Source organism: Haliotis rufescens, unplaced genomic scaffold (genome assembly GCF_023055435.1).
Source record: "Haliotis rufescens isolate VD_foot unplaced genomic scaffold, xgHalRufe1.0.p SCAF_24, whole genome shotgun sequence".
In the NCBI taxonomy this organism is placed as follows: Eukaryota; Metazoa; Mollusca; class Gastropoda; order Lepetellida; family Haliotidae; genus Haliotis; species Haliotis rufescens.
The window spans coordinates 1,905,577-1,922,584 of record NW_025963935.1 but is presented as its reverse complement, the minus strand read 5'-3'; the positions used below and the strand labels follow the sequence as shown (position 1 = coordinate 1,922,584).

At 46.3% G+C, this 17,008-nt stretch overlaps 1 protein-coding gene across 1 annotated transcript; it reads right to left on the bottom strand.

Annotated features, from left to right (window-relative positions):
• Nucleotides 1-4,195: 4,195 nt before the first annotated feature.
• Nucleotides 4,196-15,315, bottom strand: LOC124119013 (vegetative cell wall protein gp1-like). Its single transcript, XM_048401842.1, has 2 exons — nt 15,216-15,315; nt 4,196-5,958 (listed from the first exon to the last, which is right to left on the bottom strand). Exons 1-2 carry the CDS (start codon nt 15,313-15,315, stop codon nt 4,196-4,198), a joined length of 1,863 nt encoding a protein of 620 aa, XP_048257799.1.
• Between the last annotated feature and the right edge of the window lie 1,693 nt (nt 15,316-17,008).

Here is a 17,008-nt window from a genome sequence, read left to right as displayed (position 1 = left end):
ACCACACCCACACCCACACCCACACACCCACACCCTCACCACACTCTCACCACACCCTTACACAGCCACACACCCACACCCACACCCGCACCAACACCAACACCCATCCACCCCAATCCACCCCCACACCCACACCCACACCCACAAACCAGCACCCACACCCACACATACACTCACACCAACCCACACCAACGCCCACACCCACCATCCACCACCAACACCAACACCAACACCCATCCACACCCACACCCACACCCACACCCACACCCACACCCACCAACACCAACACCTACCACCCTCACCCATACACACACCCGCACCCAGACACCCTCACCTATACCCACACCCGCACCCAGACACCCACACCAACACCTACACCCACACCCACACCCACGACCACACTATCACCCATCCACACCCACACCCACACCCAAACCCTCATACCAACCCACCACCCACCCACACACCCACACCCACACCAACACCTACACCCACATACACACCCACGACCACACTATCACCCATCCACACCCAAACCCACACCCACACCCATCTACACCCATCCACACCCACACCCACACCCACACCCATCCGCATCCACACCCACACCCACACCCATCCACACCAACACCTACACCCATCCACACCCACACTCACACCCACACCCACACCCCAACACACCCACACCCACACCCACACCCATCCACACCCACACCCACACCCACACTACAACACCCACACACCCACACCAACACCCATCCACACCTATCCACACCCATCCACACAAATCCACACACATCCACACCAAAACCCCTCACCCACACCCACACCCACACACCCACACACCCACACACACCCACACACACACACACCCACACACACACACCCACACCCTCATTCCCACCCACACACACCCACACATCCACACACACCCACACACCCACACCCACCAACCACCACCCACACCCTCATACCAACCCACACACACACACTACACACCCACACCCGCACCAACACCCACACCCATCCACACCCATCCACACCCACACCCACACCCACCAACCACCAACCACCAACCACACCCACACCACACCCACACCCACACCCACACCCACACCCACACCCGCACCCACACCCATCCACACTAACACCCACACCCACCAACCACCACCCACACCCACACCAACACCAACACCCATCCACACCCACACCCACACCCACGAAACCACCACCCACACCCACACCACACCCACACCCACCAACCACCACCCACACCCACACCAACACCAAAACCCATCCACACTCCCACACCCACACCCACACCCACACCCACACCCACACCCACCTACACCCACAGCTATACCCACACCCACACCCACACCCACACCCACACCCACCACCCACACCCACCACGCACCACCCACACCCACCACCCACCACCCACATCCACCACCCACCACCCACACACTTCCACACCCACACCTACATACCCACCCGCAACCCGTAATCCTTATTCCAACAACCACTACACGCACACCATGTCAGCAATATCAGGAAAACACTCCAGTATCGTGACGGAGTCAAACTTTTGCGACTCGGTTTAATCATGACAATCTGCTATAAACTGTTACAGCCCTCCTACATTCTTCCCTTGTAATGAAAGTGTCATATTTTGTTAGACTGTTTGAAAATCGATTAAGAAATTTTACAGCAAGATTGAAAGATCTTATCACAGAATATTAAAATATAAATGTTCTGATCCATATAAACACGAGCACAGTTCTGACAAACCTAGAAACATGGTCAGGGTGACTATGGCAGATTCGAACCCAGAATTATAGATCTCTGGTAGACCTAACGGACACAGTGCTGCAGAGCCAATAGCGACGCCTTTTACGACCCTGCTACGCGTCACCCAAGTAGCAGTTGCCATGTTCAACGTGCCAATACACATATCGATGTCACGCACATGACAAGAAAAAAACAACATGGTGGATTGATCTTAACGGGACTACTTGGCAGTGCTTGGGACTACACTCTCAAAAAGGTGAGACGCTTGCAATTATGTACATGATCAATTGTGTACCTATCTACCATACTGAATACACATATACACAGTAAAAAAAGTGTTGCACCCCCACATTAATACGTCTGATACATCACAACATTTAAAACGCCCGACTCTGGTTTTAATGGTAGGTATTCCTTGGGGATCTGATGTTAAATGTGTAATGTTTTCGGAGGGAAGATGATCGCCAAAACGTAGCAATCAGCACGTGAATTGCATGGTGCATGACATTTGCAGATTGCAGTATCTTCTTAAGCTCAACATCGCCTATAAAAGATGTTCTCTGACAGCCCAGTTTATTGTAACCCACAATGCCGGGTAGACGATTGTCAGAAGCAGTCAAGTGGCAGATTATTGGCCTTCATGGAGCAGGTCTTTCGTTCAAGGAGATTGGCAGAAGAACCGGACATCACTACTCAACAATAAGCCGTTTGGTCAGAAAACACGCACAAACTAATGATGTAAGGAATCGCAGACCCTCTGACAGACCACGTAAGACCACAGTTAGAGATGACAGAGCGTTGTTGAGGGCGGTAAGGCGTCATCCATTTGCTACAAGCACAACCTTGAAACGTCTTTGGCTTCCTTGTCAACAGTTCAGTACCCAGACCGTGAGAAATCGTCTTAAAGCTGCAGGGTTGAAGTCCAGAAGGGTTATCAAGCGACCTAAACTCACAGACAACCACAAACGACTACGTCTAGCCTGGTGTAGACTGAGACAGAACTGGAACTTGAGGTCCTGGAGAAGAGTCCACTGGTCGGACGAAAGCAGGTTCCTTCTGCATGTTGTGGATGGCAGAGTGAGAGTATGGAGGCGTCCTGGAACAGCTTATACTGCAAGAAACATCATGCCAACTGTACCATATGGAGGTGGATCTGTTATGGTCTGGGGATGCTTCTCATTTGATTGTAAGCTTGATTTAGTGACCATACGAGGCAACTTGACAGGGGAGCGCTACATCCAAGAGGTGCTGAATCCAGTTGTGGTGCCCCATTTTGACAATCATCCACTGGCCACCAGACCGATATTCATGGATGACAATGCCAGACCACATCGTTCACGAGCTGTGACCCAGGTTATCCACAACAATGCTCTGACGCAGATTCTATGGCCAGCAATGAGTCCAGATCTGAATCCTCTGGAACATGTATGGGACATTTTGGGACGCCTGATTTATCGTCGGGACCCTCCTCCACAGAACTTGCGTGAATTGGAAGCAGCATTACACGAGGAGTGGCAGCAGCTGCCCATGGAGCGATTCCAACGTCTGGTGAGGAGTATGAGACGAAGACTTCAAGCTGTGATCCAAGTGCTTGGTGGAAGTTCTCGATATTGACTTACTGTGTTCGTCAAATCTCCATATGACATTCTTACCCTATTGGATGAATTTGGTCACTAAAAATTATTGAGATGTCACCATACTTAATGCGTCTTCGTTGTTCGTTCATTTTTCGTAAAAGTTCAGCATGAGATTATTACATGCCATAAGGTCATGGAATACCCCATTTAAGTTCATTGTATAGACAATACACTGGTTTGTTGGTATACACGAAATCCTGGTTATAATATTAATTCGGTTATCTTTACACCCTCTCAAAACACCCCTCCATGAAAAAGTATAGGGGGTGCAACACTTTTTTTACTGTGTATATATACGAAGGCTGTATTGTGTAAGTTAGGTGGTTTGTGAGGTAGCTTACACAATGCATGACGGTCCACGGGGCGCATTTACCGCCATTACTATCACTTCAACTCTTTTCTATCTGATACGTGTAAGTATATGTGTATCATTATGTTATGACTTGTATTGAAATGAAAGGATAAGTTATGCTGTATATTCTATAACCTCATACATCATGGTGGGTGTTCGTGCATTCAGTTGTCTTGAATGGTTATGCCATGATCTAGTGTGGCATTGTGGATTACATGAAGCTTTCGAGTGGGATTTATGTGATGCATTGATGTCGACTGAAACAATTATATATATATATTTAATGATACCCTGATCTTAATAATGGTTGGTGAGAAAGGGTGAGGATGTGTGGGTAAGGATGAGTGATACTATATGTTTACTGTTTTGGTGAGGAAGGTGTAGGGTGTGTATACATGTATGTAGGTATGTTGAGTCAGATGTGGATGTTGGCGTGGGAGCGGGTATTGGACTGGGGTGTTGGATGAACAAGTTGGCGTGGGAGCGGGTATAGGACTGGGGTGTTGGATGGACAAGTTGGCGTGGGAGCGGGTATGGTACTGGGGAGGTGGATGGACAAGTTGGCGTGGGAGCAGGTATGGGACTGGGGAGGTGGATGGACAAGTTGGAGTGGGAGCGGGTATGGGACTGGGGTGTTGGATGGACAAGCTGGCGTGGGAGCGGGTATAGGACTGGGGTGTTGGATGGACAAGTTGGCGTGGGAGCGGGTAAGGGACTGGGGTGTTGGATCGACAAGTTGGCGCGGGAGCGGGTAAGGGACTGGGGTGTTGGATGGACAAGTTGGCGTGGGAGCAGGTATGGGACTGGGGAGGTGGATGGACAAGTTGGAGTGGGAGCGGGTATTGGACTGGGGAGGTGGATGGACAAGTTGGCGTGGGAGCAGGTATAGGACTGGGGAGATGGATGGACAAGTTGGCGTGGGAGCGGGTATTGGACTGGGGAGGTGGATGGACAAGTTGGCGTGGGAGCAGGTATGGGACTGGGGAGGTGGATGGACAAGTTGGAGTGGGAGCGGGTATAGGACTGGGGTGTTGGATCGACAAGTTGGCGTGGGAGCGGGTATGGGACTGGGGTGTTGGATGGACAAGTTGGAGTGGGAGCGGGTATGGGACTGGGGTGTTGGATGGACAAGTTGGCGTGGGAGCAGGTATGGGACTGGGGAGGTGGATGGACAAGTTGGCGTGGGAGCGGGTATAGGACTGGGGTGTTGGATGGACAAGTTGGCGTGGGAGCGGGTATGGGACTGGGGTGTTGGATGGACAAGTTGGAGTGGGAGCGGGTATAGGACTGGGGTGTTGGATGGACAAGTTGGCGTGGGAGCAGGTATGGGACTGGGGAGGTGGATGGACAAGTTGGCGTGGGACCGGGTATAGGACTGGGGTGTTGGCTGGACAAGTTGGCGTGGGAGCGGGTATGAGACTGGGGTGTTGGATGGACAAGTTGGTGTGGGAGCAGGTATGGGACTGGGGAGGTGGATGGACAAGTTGGAGTGGGAGCGGGTATAGGACTGGGGTGTTGGATGGACAAGTTGGCGTGGGAGCGGGTATGGGACTGGGATGTTGGATGGACAAGTTGGAGTGGGAGCGGGTATGGGACTGGGGTGTTGGATAGACAAGTTGGCGTGGGAGCGGGTATAGGACTGGGGTGTTGGATGGACAAGTTGGAGTGGGAGCGGGTATAGGACTGGGGTGTTGGATGGACAAGTTGGCGTGGGAGCGGGTATGGGACTGGGATGTTGGATGGACAAGTTGGCGTGGGAGCGGGTATAGGACTGGGGTGTTGGATGGACAAGTTGGCGTGGGAGCGGGTATTGGACTGGGATGTTGGATGGACAAGTTGGCGTGGGAGCGGGTATGGAACTGGGGTGTTGGATAGACAAGTTGGCGTGGGAGCGGGTATTGGACTGGGGTGTTGGATGGACAAGTTGGAGTGGGAGCGGGTATAGGACTGGGGTGTTGGATGGACAAGTTGGCGTGGGAACGGGTATGGGACTGGGATGTTGGATGGACAAGTTGGCGTGGGAGCGGGTATAGGACTGGGATGTTGGATGGACAAGTTGGCGTGGGAGCGGGTATGGGACTGGGGTGTTGGATGGACAAGTTGGCGTGGGAGCGGGTATGGGATTGGGGTGTTGGATGGACAAGTTGGTGTGGGTGTGAATTGGGTCCAAGCTTCCATCTGGTGTTATTTGGTGAGGGGATATTTTTAAGTTACAATTATGGTTGCGGTCAATACTTATGCATGTGAAAAATGCCAAATGGGCTCTCGTTGAACATTTTACACACCGAGTTGTATTGCTAAAGCCTGTTCTTTTTCCATTGTAAATGTTTGTCATTGTTAAACAATCTATAACATCGAAAGACAGTAAACTGATCGCCCCAGCATTCATTAAAATATTTGCTTACATTTATACAACGGACAGTTGGATCCTGAATTTGCTGTCTGTGTTCAATGTATGTTGTTTTTTGACAGTAAGAGTATATTTCTCAAAATTGTATACTTGCAGTCTTCAATTATTATTGGGCAGGTTCCACATCGTGTTGTGTGACATTGTGTTACCCTTACGGTGTTTGTATCTTGTTATTTTGATGGACAAAGGATTTGTTTGAGATTGTTGGGCTCTCTTGTGCTGGTATAATTTTACGTATTTGAGACATTTTGTCATTTACGTGGCTGTAAATTGGAAGATTGGCTTTTATAACGGACATAGGTTTACAGTTACTAGGGATGCAGGTACACAAGAATGCCCGTGTACAGTTCCTTTATTTTCATCAGTGCTTCTCGTAAGATTGTCATTGTTATATTTACAGCGTCTGTAACCACTCATATATAATATGATATACACATATGTATCTGTGTGTGTGTGTGTGTGTGTGTCTCTCTCTCTCTCCCTCTCTCTCTATTAATATATATATATATATATATATATGTAGATAAAATACACAAGTCCAAAGATGAGCAGTATAATTTAACATAGCATGACGTCAAAGTGCATTCTAACTTTGTGACGTATGACACATATAAACATATTATAAATATATATATATATATATATAATGGAGATCGTTCCCCAATAGCGTATTTAGATGGCGTCTCAGATATGACTTCATTTGTACATTGATGTATTCGATGTGACGTTAACGTTCGAGCAGGAGACTTTGCACACGTCACAACGGTTCTATTAATGTGAAACTGTGTTGTGGTACACACACGTGGGCATAAGGTAGATCGACAGACAGTAGAACATTGAATGAGTGACTGAGTGAGTATGGTTTTACACCGCTTTTTAGCAATATTTCAGCAATATCACGGCGGGGGACACCAGAAATGGGCTTCACACATTGTAACTATGCTGGGAATCGAACATGGACTTCGGCGTGACGAACGAACGCTTAAACAAATAGTCTACTCGACCGCCCTGAAAATTGAGTGAAGAATCAACAGGTGTCGTGGAATATCCAGCAAACTGAGGTATCACACTAGTACGGCATTGAGCCCCTAACCCAAGCCTCTGCCTTAACCCTTACACAAAACTTTCCAGAAACCCTTCCACTTCAACCACCCTTAACCCTCCCCAGCCCTACTGCCATCCCCAACCTGAACCCTCCCCAACTTTACCATAACCCGTACCGAAACCAATATCTCTCCTTGACTACTCTACCCTACCTGTACCGACACCCCAGCCTCAAAGCTAACCCCACCCATACCCTTACCCAAACCTTCACCCTTACCCTAACACTTACCATACCCCCTACCCATGTACATACCCTAATCTCTACACTAACCACTACCCATACTCAAACCCAAACCTTAACCCTGCTCTACAATACCCTTACCTTTACCTCTCCCCTACCCCTACCATTACCCATACTACCAACTCCTTATCCCTACCCCTACCCTCACCCCTACCCCGACCTCTACTCTTGCCGGTACCCCTACCCGCACCCCTACTCCTGTCCTCTACTGTTACAGTTAGACCTACCCTACTCTGCGCTTATCGTTTTCATTTCACCACCCCTACGATTATACCCACTCCATATCCCCACCCCTACCCTACCTCTATCCTACCCTCACCCCTACTCCCGACCTCTACCCTTACCGCTACTCCTACCCGAATCTACGCTTACCGTTTTCGTTTCCCCACCCTTACGATTATACCTACTCCTTACCCCCACCCTACCCTATCCCTATCCTTACCCTTACCCCTACTCCCCATTCTCCACCCCTATCTAACATTACCCTTACCCTTAACTCTACCTACCCCTATCATTATCCTACTTTAACCCTAATCCTACCCCTACCTATTACGTTACCTCTACCCTATCCAATCCTAAACCCTACTCTTACCTTACACCTACCTCTACCTCCACCCTACACATACCCATGCCCTACCCTAGCTTCTACTATAACCGCTAACCTAATAACCATCCATACCCCTACACCTACTCCTAACTCTATCCCCTAACCTTATCATTTCCCAACTCCCGACGTCTAACCTCAATGCACAGGTAACCCATACGCTATCCATGACCTGAATTTCTCTGTTAATCCCCGCAGTGCAGACGCTTTTACATCGCAATTTCTCAGGAAAAGGGGCCCACAGTACATATCAAATCAATGATAGTAGCCATATGACTAACACTTATCTGTTACACACACAACCGACTACAATCAGGATTTACGGCTTGGCTAAGGTCCATGGTAAGAGCGTAATGTTTCCTTAGTTCACGCGGTCGGGATTAAGGGCTTGTTAGGGAGGTGGGGACTACTTGTGGCGGATGTGGTAAAAGTAATGGGAGCCGTATATTTTGTTAAAGTCGGGGAAGGAAGAATCGTTATGAGTTTTTAACAATCTAAAACTACGTGTCAAACATCAGAGCAGTGGCACACAAATAAAGCACAATGTGAATTCAAAGCCACGGTACAGAATACATGTTATGCCGCACCCGTCACTAATTATGCAGCGTTGTGAATTCGCGGTATTGAGCGCGTGGTTTATTATATGTCCAGCATTCAATGAGCCGTATTGTTCGCGATACCCCTTAGAGGCTGTATTGACAAGGCTTTATCTTCTACCTACCTTGGGTAGCTTGTGTAGCCTAATGGTTAAAGCATTCGCAACTCACGCCGAAGACCCGGGTTCGATTCTCACAATGGTGCTATGCGTGCGACGCTTTTCTGATGCCCCCCACCACGATATTGCAGGAATACCACACTATGCCTTTTGCTAGGCCATAGCCACTCACTCAATCTACCCCTGTGTCAATCACTCCCTGTCTCGCCTCAATGTCTAAATCTCTCTCGTTCATCCAGGTCTATATTTCTCTCAGACTCTCTGTGTGTCATCTCCCTTGATCTCAATCTGAAGTCCTATTGCCCGCAAGGGTACAGTTTCAAGTGGTCACCGCTGTGACATTCCTGGAATGTTACTGCAAGCTGTCAAGTCCATAGTCTCCCACATATTCTCCCACTCTACGTTGTGACGTGTGAACACATGTGGGTACGGATACCACCTTCTCACCTCACACCCCATCGTACCCGCATATGATCGTAGCTGTCAGTATCATGCGCAAAATCATAGATAGCAATTCAGCAGTGTGGAAGTGAAAAACGTTTCATTACACTGTTCGCTGTATAATATGTATTAGTGCGGTCACAGTGAGACAAGCAGGTGTCTCACTGACGTGCTAGCCCTTAAATAAAGTCGACTGATGGCAAGCTGTAAGACAATCCTGTCTTTTTACGAGAGTTCGTTATGTTCAAGAGTTGTAGTCTTGTCATGCGATCTGGCATGTGGCGAACACCGCTTTGTTGAACACGCAAGATAAAATTGATACCGCATGCATTGGTGTTTGACCTCTTTAGATGCCATTGTCATTTCGTCACTTCGGAAATAAAAAAAGGACAAGTCGAGCTTGAAATCAATATACTGTGTCTGAGAGTACTCATGTAACATATGGAGAATGGGTATGGAAAACAGGTATGGAGAACGGGTATGGAGAACAGGTATGGAGAATGGGTATGGAGAACAGGTATGGAGAACAGGTATGGAGAACAGGTATGGAGAACATGTATGGAGAACGGGTATAGAGAACAGGTATAGAGAACAGGTATGGAGAACGGATACGGAGAACGGATATGGAGAATGGGTATGGAGAACAGGTATGGAGAACAGGTATGGAGAACAGGTATGGAGAACAGGTATGGAGAACAGGTATGGAGAACGGGTATAGAGAACAGGTATAGAGAAAAGGTATGGAGAACAGGTATGGAGAACAGGCATGGAGAACATGTATGGAGAACGGGTATGGAGAACAGTTATGGAAAACAGGTATGGAGAACGGGTATAGAGAACAGGTATGGAGAACAGGTATGGAGAACAGGTATGGAGAACAGGTATGGAGAACGGGTATAGAGAACAGGTATCGAGAACATGTATGGAGAACGGGTATGGAGAACATGTATAGAGAACTGGAAGAGAACAGGTATAGATAATAGGTATAGCGAACAGGTATGGAGAACAGGTATGGAAAACGGGTATGGAGAACAGGTATGGAGAATGGGTATGGAGAACGGGTATAATGAACAGGTATGGAGAACAGGTATGGAGAACAGGTATAGAGAACGGGTATAGAGAACATGTATAGAGAACTGGAAGAGAACAGGTATAGAGAACAGGTATAGAGAACAGGTATGGAGAACGGGTATGGAGAACAGGTATGGAGAACAGGTATGGAGAACGGGTATAATGAACAGGTATGGAGAACAGGTATGGAGAACAGGTATAGAGAACAGGTATGGAGAACGGGTAAAGAGAACAGGTATCGAGAACATGTATGGATAACGGGTATGGAGAACATGTATAGAGAACTGGAAGAGAACAGGTATAGATAATAGGTATAGCGAACAGGTATGGAGAACAGGTATGGAAAACGGGTATGGAGAACAGGTATGGAGAACGGGTATGGAGAACGGGTATAATGAACAGGTATGGAGAACAGGTATGGAGAACAGGTATAGAGAACGGGTATAGAGAACATGTATAGAGAACTGGAAGAGAACAGGTATAGAGAACAGGTATAGAGAACAGGTATGGAGAACGGGTATGGAGAACAGGTATGGAGAACAGGTATGGAGAACGGACATGGCGAACAGGTATGAAGAATTGGTATGGAGAACGGGTATAGTGAACAGGTATGGAGAACAGGTATGGAGAACAGGTATGGAGAACAGGTATGGAGAACGGGTATAGAGAACAGGTATAGAGAACAGGTATGGAGAACGGGTATAGAGAACATGTATAGAGAACTGAGAGAGGACAGGTATAGAGAACAGGCATAGATAATAGGTATGGAGAACAGGTATGGAGAACGGGTTTGGAGAACAGGTATGGAGAACAGGTATGGAGAACGGGCATGGCGAACAGGTATGAAGAATTGGTATGAAGAACGGGTATGGTGAAGAGGTATGGAGAACAGGTATGGAGAACAGGTATGGAGAACAGGTATGGAGAACAGGTATGGAGAACGGGCATGGCGAACAGGTATGAAGAATTGGTATGGAGAACGGGGATAGTGAACAGGTATGGAGAACGGGTATGGTGAAGAGGTATTGAGAACAGGTATGGAGAACAGGTATGGAGAACGGGTATAGAGAACATGTATAGAGAACTGGAAGAGAACAAGTATAGAGAACAGGTATAGAGAACAGGTATGGAGAACGGGTATGGAGAACAGGTATGGAGAACGGACATGGCGAACAGGTATGAAGAATTGGTATGGAGAACGGGTATGGTGAAGAGGTATGGAGAACAGGTATGGAGAACAGGTATTGAGAACGGGTATAGAGAACATGTATAGAGAACTGGAAGAGAACAGGTATAGAGAATAGGTATGGAGAACAGGTATGGAGTACAGGTATGGAAAACGGGTATGGAGAACGGACATGGCGAACAGGTATGAAGAATTGGTATGGAGAACGGGTATAGTGAACAGGTATGGAGAACAGGTATGGAGAACCAGTATGGAGAACGGGTATAGAGAACAGTTATGGAAAACAGGTATGGAGAAGGGGTATAGAGAACAGGTATGGACAACATTTAAGGAGAACGGGTATGGAAAACAGGTATGGAAAACATGTATGGAAAACGGGTATAGAGAACAGATATGGAGAACAGGTAGGGAGATTTCTTGTGGAGAATGGGTAAAGAAAACGGGTATGAGCAATGGGTATGGAGTGCTCGACCTACGCCTGTGTTGAACGTAATGGGGTTAATAGATATATTCCCGTGTAAAGTGTTTTCCGTTTTCCGTTAATCACCGAAACACCAATGATAATTCTGAGACGTTGCCGAGGAACCTGGAATGGTTAAGAAAGTTTGGGAAAATACCCAAACACGAACGCCGAAGTGCACTTTTCGCCACTTTGGATAGTGTTTACAAAATCACATTTCACGTATATGGGATATGAAACGCCTATTAGATCACGTACATTTCAAACTCAGCTGCGATACAAGCATCCCTGAATTCCACCTACATTCTAGAATCAAGTGACAAATGATCTTTGTCACCAAAGACAAATTATCAAGATGACATCAAGCGAAATAGTTAAGTTGTGCAAAAGAACACTGTGCTCGGAAAACTGTACTTGATGAAATGTAAACAAAGCAAAATTCAGATGTTACACACGCCCTTTTTGAGAGATTATTTGTTGCATACATCTGCTGCCGCGTTTGGAGGGAAGAGTCATGGAATTAAAAATTATATGCATTACAATGGTCAGGGAAATGTAACAGCAATTGCAAAGATCCCGTCCTGTGTGACGCCATGACAGACGCAAAGTCACACGGAGAGACGACAGTATCTGTATTTTTGACAAATTCTCTTGGATACACTGCAAAACATAAAAACAAATAACAGTATGCAGGTTTTCTGATTGTTTCCGATTTCTTACATGACACATTTATGTATATACCATCCCTCAATCAACGAAAGTACGCCTCTGAAAATCCCACATACTGTTATCAGTGAACACGCCATTTTGTAGAAGTCGGTCACCGGTAGTGATGTCGTACGGTGTGATAAATAATGTTGTACATATTTGGTAAATTCTATGAGGTGAATTTTTCTAACTCGGCATCATGCGTGTTTTTTTATCTTATCTGGTTTACATTATCATCATCGCCTTTGTAATTCACAAAAAGGACACGTTTTTAGGTTTAGATTATGGTCACATTATTTATGAATTAATGCGCCACTGCCATCATGAGAACAGACAAAATGCATCGATTCGAGGCGAAAAAGGAGCGGTTTTAGGGTGTGTAAGAAACAGATTATTGCACTCTTGCCTGTCAGATACCATTTATCTTACAACTCGTTGTTTCAAAGCTTTCGCTCGTTAGATGCGATTTGAAACAACTCGTTGAAAGATAAATGGTATCTGACAGACACTCGTGTAGTAATCTCTATAGAGAAGCATGAAGATCGGGGATGGAGAAAAGGGATGGAGAACGAGTACAGTGAAGAGGTATGAAGAACGGGTATGAGGAAGAGGTTATGAGAACGGGCATTGAGTAAAGGCTGGAGAACAGGTATGGAGAGCACGTATGAAGTACACGTATGGAGAACGGGTACAGAAAAAAAGGTATGAAGAATGGTGATTGGGAATAGGGATGAACAAGAGGGATGTAGTACAGGTATAGAGAGGTGTGAAGAACGGGAATGGAGAATAGGGATAGAGAATAGAGATGGAGAATGGGTATCGAGAAGGGGTCTGAAGAACGGGGATGGAGAATAGGGATGGGGAATGGGTATGGATAACGGATACAAAGAAGAGGTATGAAGAACTTGGATGGGGAAGAGGGATGGAGAACGGGTATATAGAAGTATGAAGAACTGGTATGGAGAACAGGTATGCAGAACAGATACAGATAAGAGGTATGCAGAACGGATACAGATAAGAGGTATGAAGAACGGGTTCAGGGAAGAGGTATGAAGAATGGGTTCAGGGAAGAGGTATGAAGAATGGGTTCAGGGAAGAGGTATGAAGAACGGGTTCAGGGGAAAGGTTTGAAGAACGGGTTCAGGGAAGAGGTATGAAGAACGGGTTCAGGGAAGAGGTATGAAGAACGGGTTCAGGGAAGAGGTATGAAGAACGGGTTCCGGGGAAAGGTTTGAAGAACAGTTTCGGGGAGAGGTTTGAAGAACGGGTTCAGGGAAGAGGTATGAAGAATGGGTTCAGGGAAGAGGTATGAAGAACGGGTTCAGGGAAGAGGTATGAAGAACGGGTTCAGGGAAGAGGTATGAAGAATGGGTTCAGGGAAGAGGTATGAAGAATGGGTTCAGGGGAAAGGTTTGAAGAACGGGTTCAGGGGAGAGGTTTGAAGAACGGGTTCAGGGAAGAGGTATGAAGAACGGGGATTGGGAATTGGGATGGACAAGGGGGATGTAGAACGGGTATAGAGAGGTATGAAGAACGAGTATGGAGAATAGAGATGGAGAACGGGTATAGAAAACTGGGATGGAGAAGAGGGATGGAGAAGAGGTATGGAGAATGGGTATGGAGAAGCGGTATGAAGAATGGGTACGTGGAAGAGGTATGAAGAATGGGGATGGAGAAGAGGTTTGGAGCACAACGAGTGTTATAGTGTTATAGTGTGTATAAAAGGAAAGTGCTACAACGAGGTAAACACATCAGATACGTTCAAGGCCGTTTTAAACAGTTTTAACTTTAAAACCCTCATCTCATGTCAACGTATTGATTTACATTATTGGACAAAGATGAAAAAAATCGAAGCCGTAGTAAGGAAGCTAGCATCTTCAGAAGCTCAAACTATCGTGACTCTTCGATTCCAAGGCAAAATCCCTGCTCAGACTTTGTGATGCTAATAATATACTGAACCGCATAAGATACGTCCCCATGGATAGGTAGATAAACCTTATTCGTCGAAAGGCTTTGAACATACTTCAAGACATATTGAAAAGATGAAACCTTGCAAAACTGATCATCAAGTTTGAAATGAAAGTGTCAAATGTTCATAAAGTGAAACACAACACTAGTCTCTGAGAAAATACCATAACAAGTCAGTATCTCGTGTGTCCGCCATGGACATTGATGACTTCCGTGCAACGTCGATACATGGAATGGATGAGGCGGTTGATGAATGCCACAGGCACTTGAGCCCACAATCACAACGAGTGACCCAGTTCAGCTGCAGTTGTCGCCCTTGGTCGGGCGTCATTCAGCTGTCTTTGAATCTCGTCCCACAGGTGCTCAGTGGGATTTAAATCGGGACTGAGGGCAGGTCACTGCATGGTTCTGATGTCATTCTGCTGGATGAAGTCTCCTCGACATGGGCGTTATCATGCTGAAACGCGCAGTTGCGGCGACGTTCTAAATGAAATTTGGCGTGTGTTCTCAAGACTTGATCAATGTACTGAGCTGCTGTCTCCCTGGAATGATGTTGTGGAAAAACACAGGGCCGACCCTCTGAGTTGCTGTTACACCATTGCCCTGGACCGATGTTCTGGGAGACATCAGGGCAGACTCTCTGTGCAAGACCAATTCCACCCCACACCATGATGCTTGGACCACCCCTAGAGTCTCTCTCAACAACACAATCATCCGAATAACGTTCCCCACGGCGTCACCAGAGTCCCTCTGTCATCTGCTCTCGTCTGAGAAGAGTACCCTTGGTCTTCCACTACGTGGTCGGTCATCTGTAGTGTTGGTGGTCTGGTACCGTTGCTGGAGCCTGTATATGGTCCTTACTTGGACGTGCAATGCATTGGTTACTTGCCGGGCGGTTTGTCCAGCCTGCAATCGTCCAAGGGCTTTATGTCGCTGATTTCTTGTCAATCTTGGCATGTGGAAGCAACTCAATAACGAATGAATGTTATCTGATCTGGGTGGATTTTTAGAGGGCAAGAAATGGGGGAACGCATGTGCATTTCAATTTGCACGGAACTCACGTGCATCGGGTAACCATGGCCGTTGCCGTGATGTTTTTGGGCGATCGGTTTTATTGTCATCTGCTTTGTTTTTTTATCATCAAATTATATTTTTCGTGACAAGGTAATGTTAATTTTTAGAAACTTTGACAAAAGAATAGCCAGATATATAAACGATGACTTTTCATGCAATGTTACTTGGGGTGGCGTTTCTTTTGCGGTTCCGTATATCATAGATTTTGTTTGTTGGATGGTAATAAAAACTCCACGCGTCAAAATACACAAAATCGGTGGCACCTGTCAGCCTCCCGTCATCATTATTTCAACGAGTTTGATGATAAAATGATCTGTGTGTTGTAGCAGCTAATTTGTGCCTCACCAATCCTTGTGCCGCAAGCGTCATCTCTAACACTGCTTGGCATTTTATGTTTCCAAAGTTCTCTGCACTTGTAGAATGTCCTTTCATGGACACTGATACTAATATCAATCAACAGTGGAACTTATTATTCCAGTAATTTGCATGATGGTTAATTGTGACTCGATTAGCAATGGAAAAAGTCGATGCCATGTTTGTTTAAAAACACTGAAAGAGGTGCCATTGAAAGAAGTGATCTTTCATGTTTGCAGATTTTTCCTCACGATATATATATATATACCTGTAAATAGTTAGGTGAACATAAGAATTCAACAATGAAGTGGCGACCCTGTGACCCTGTATATACATAAACCTGTAATCCGTTTTTTCCGAACTCTAGAGTTGAATAATGAAGTGGCAACAACATGACTCTGTGTTGTATGTTATAACATGACTCCAAAGACATCCGAATGTCCCTGGCAAGGGTCCGATATTTGATCGATTACATTAATCTGCCATTTATATCAATGACCAGGCGAGTGAAACAGGTGTGTTCACTCAGACGGATTCTTAGGGAAAAGTTCAGTGGAGTCACGTATCCACATGCCGGCTGACCCAATAAACTTGGATTAAACACCAGAAATGTGTACAATATATTTATGACTTCCAAAGCTGACGCAATGCTAAAATTAACTCAACATGGATCTCACCAAGAACGAAAAGATTATTTAATACTTGTTCTGTGCACAAGGTTTTACGATAATGGACATTATAACTCAAGGATCTGGCTGGCAAATGTTAAATGTCCCTTCTTGTACTATATAACCTTACCGATACTGGTTCGTCATGATTGCTCATGTACATTAAACTACGGTTAAAACGAATTCAAAGCGACCACTAATTACAGTTCGTTATAACCGTAGTT

Excerpts from the sequence above, each read along its gene's own strand:
- LOC124119013 (XM_048401842.1), bottom strand. The coding sequence starts at position 15,315 with ATGTCTCCCAGAACATCGGTCCAGGGCAATGGTGTAACAGCAACTCAG. Across the intron at positions 5,959-15,215 it reads TCCAGGGAGACAGCAGCTCA|ATGGAAGCTTGGACCCAATT; the intron begins GTACATTGATCA and ends AAATAACACCAG.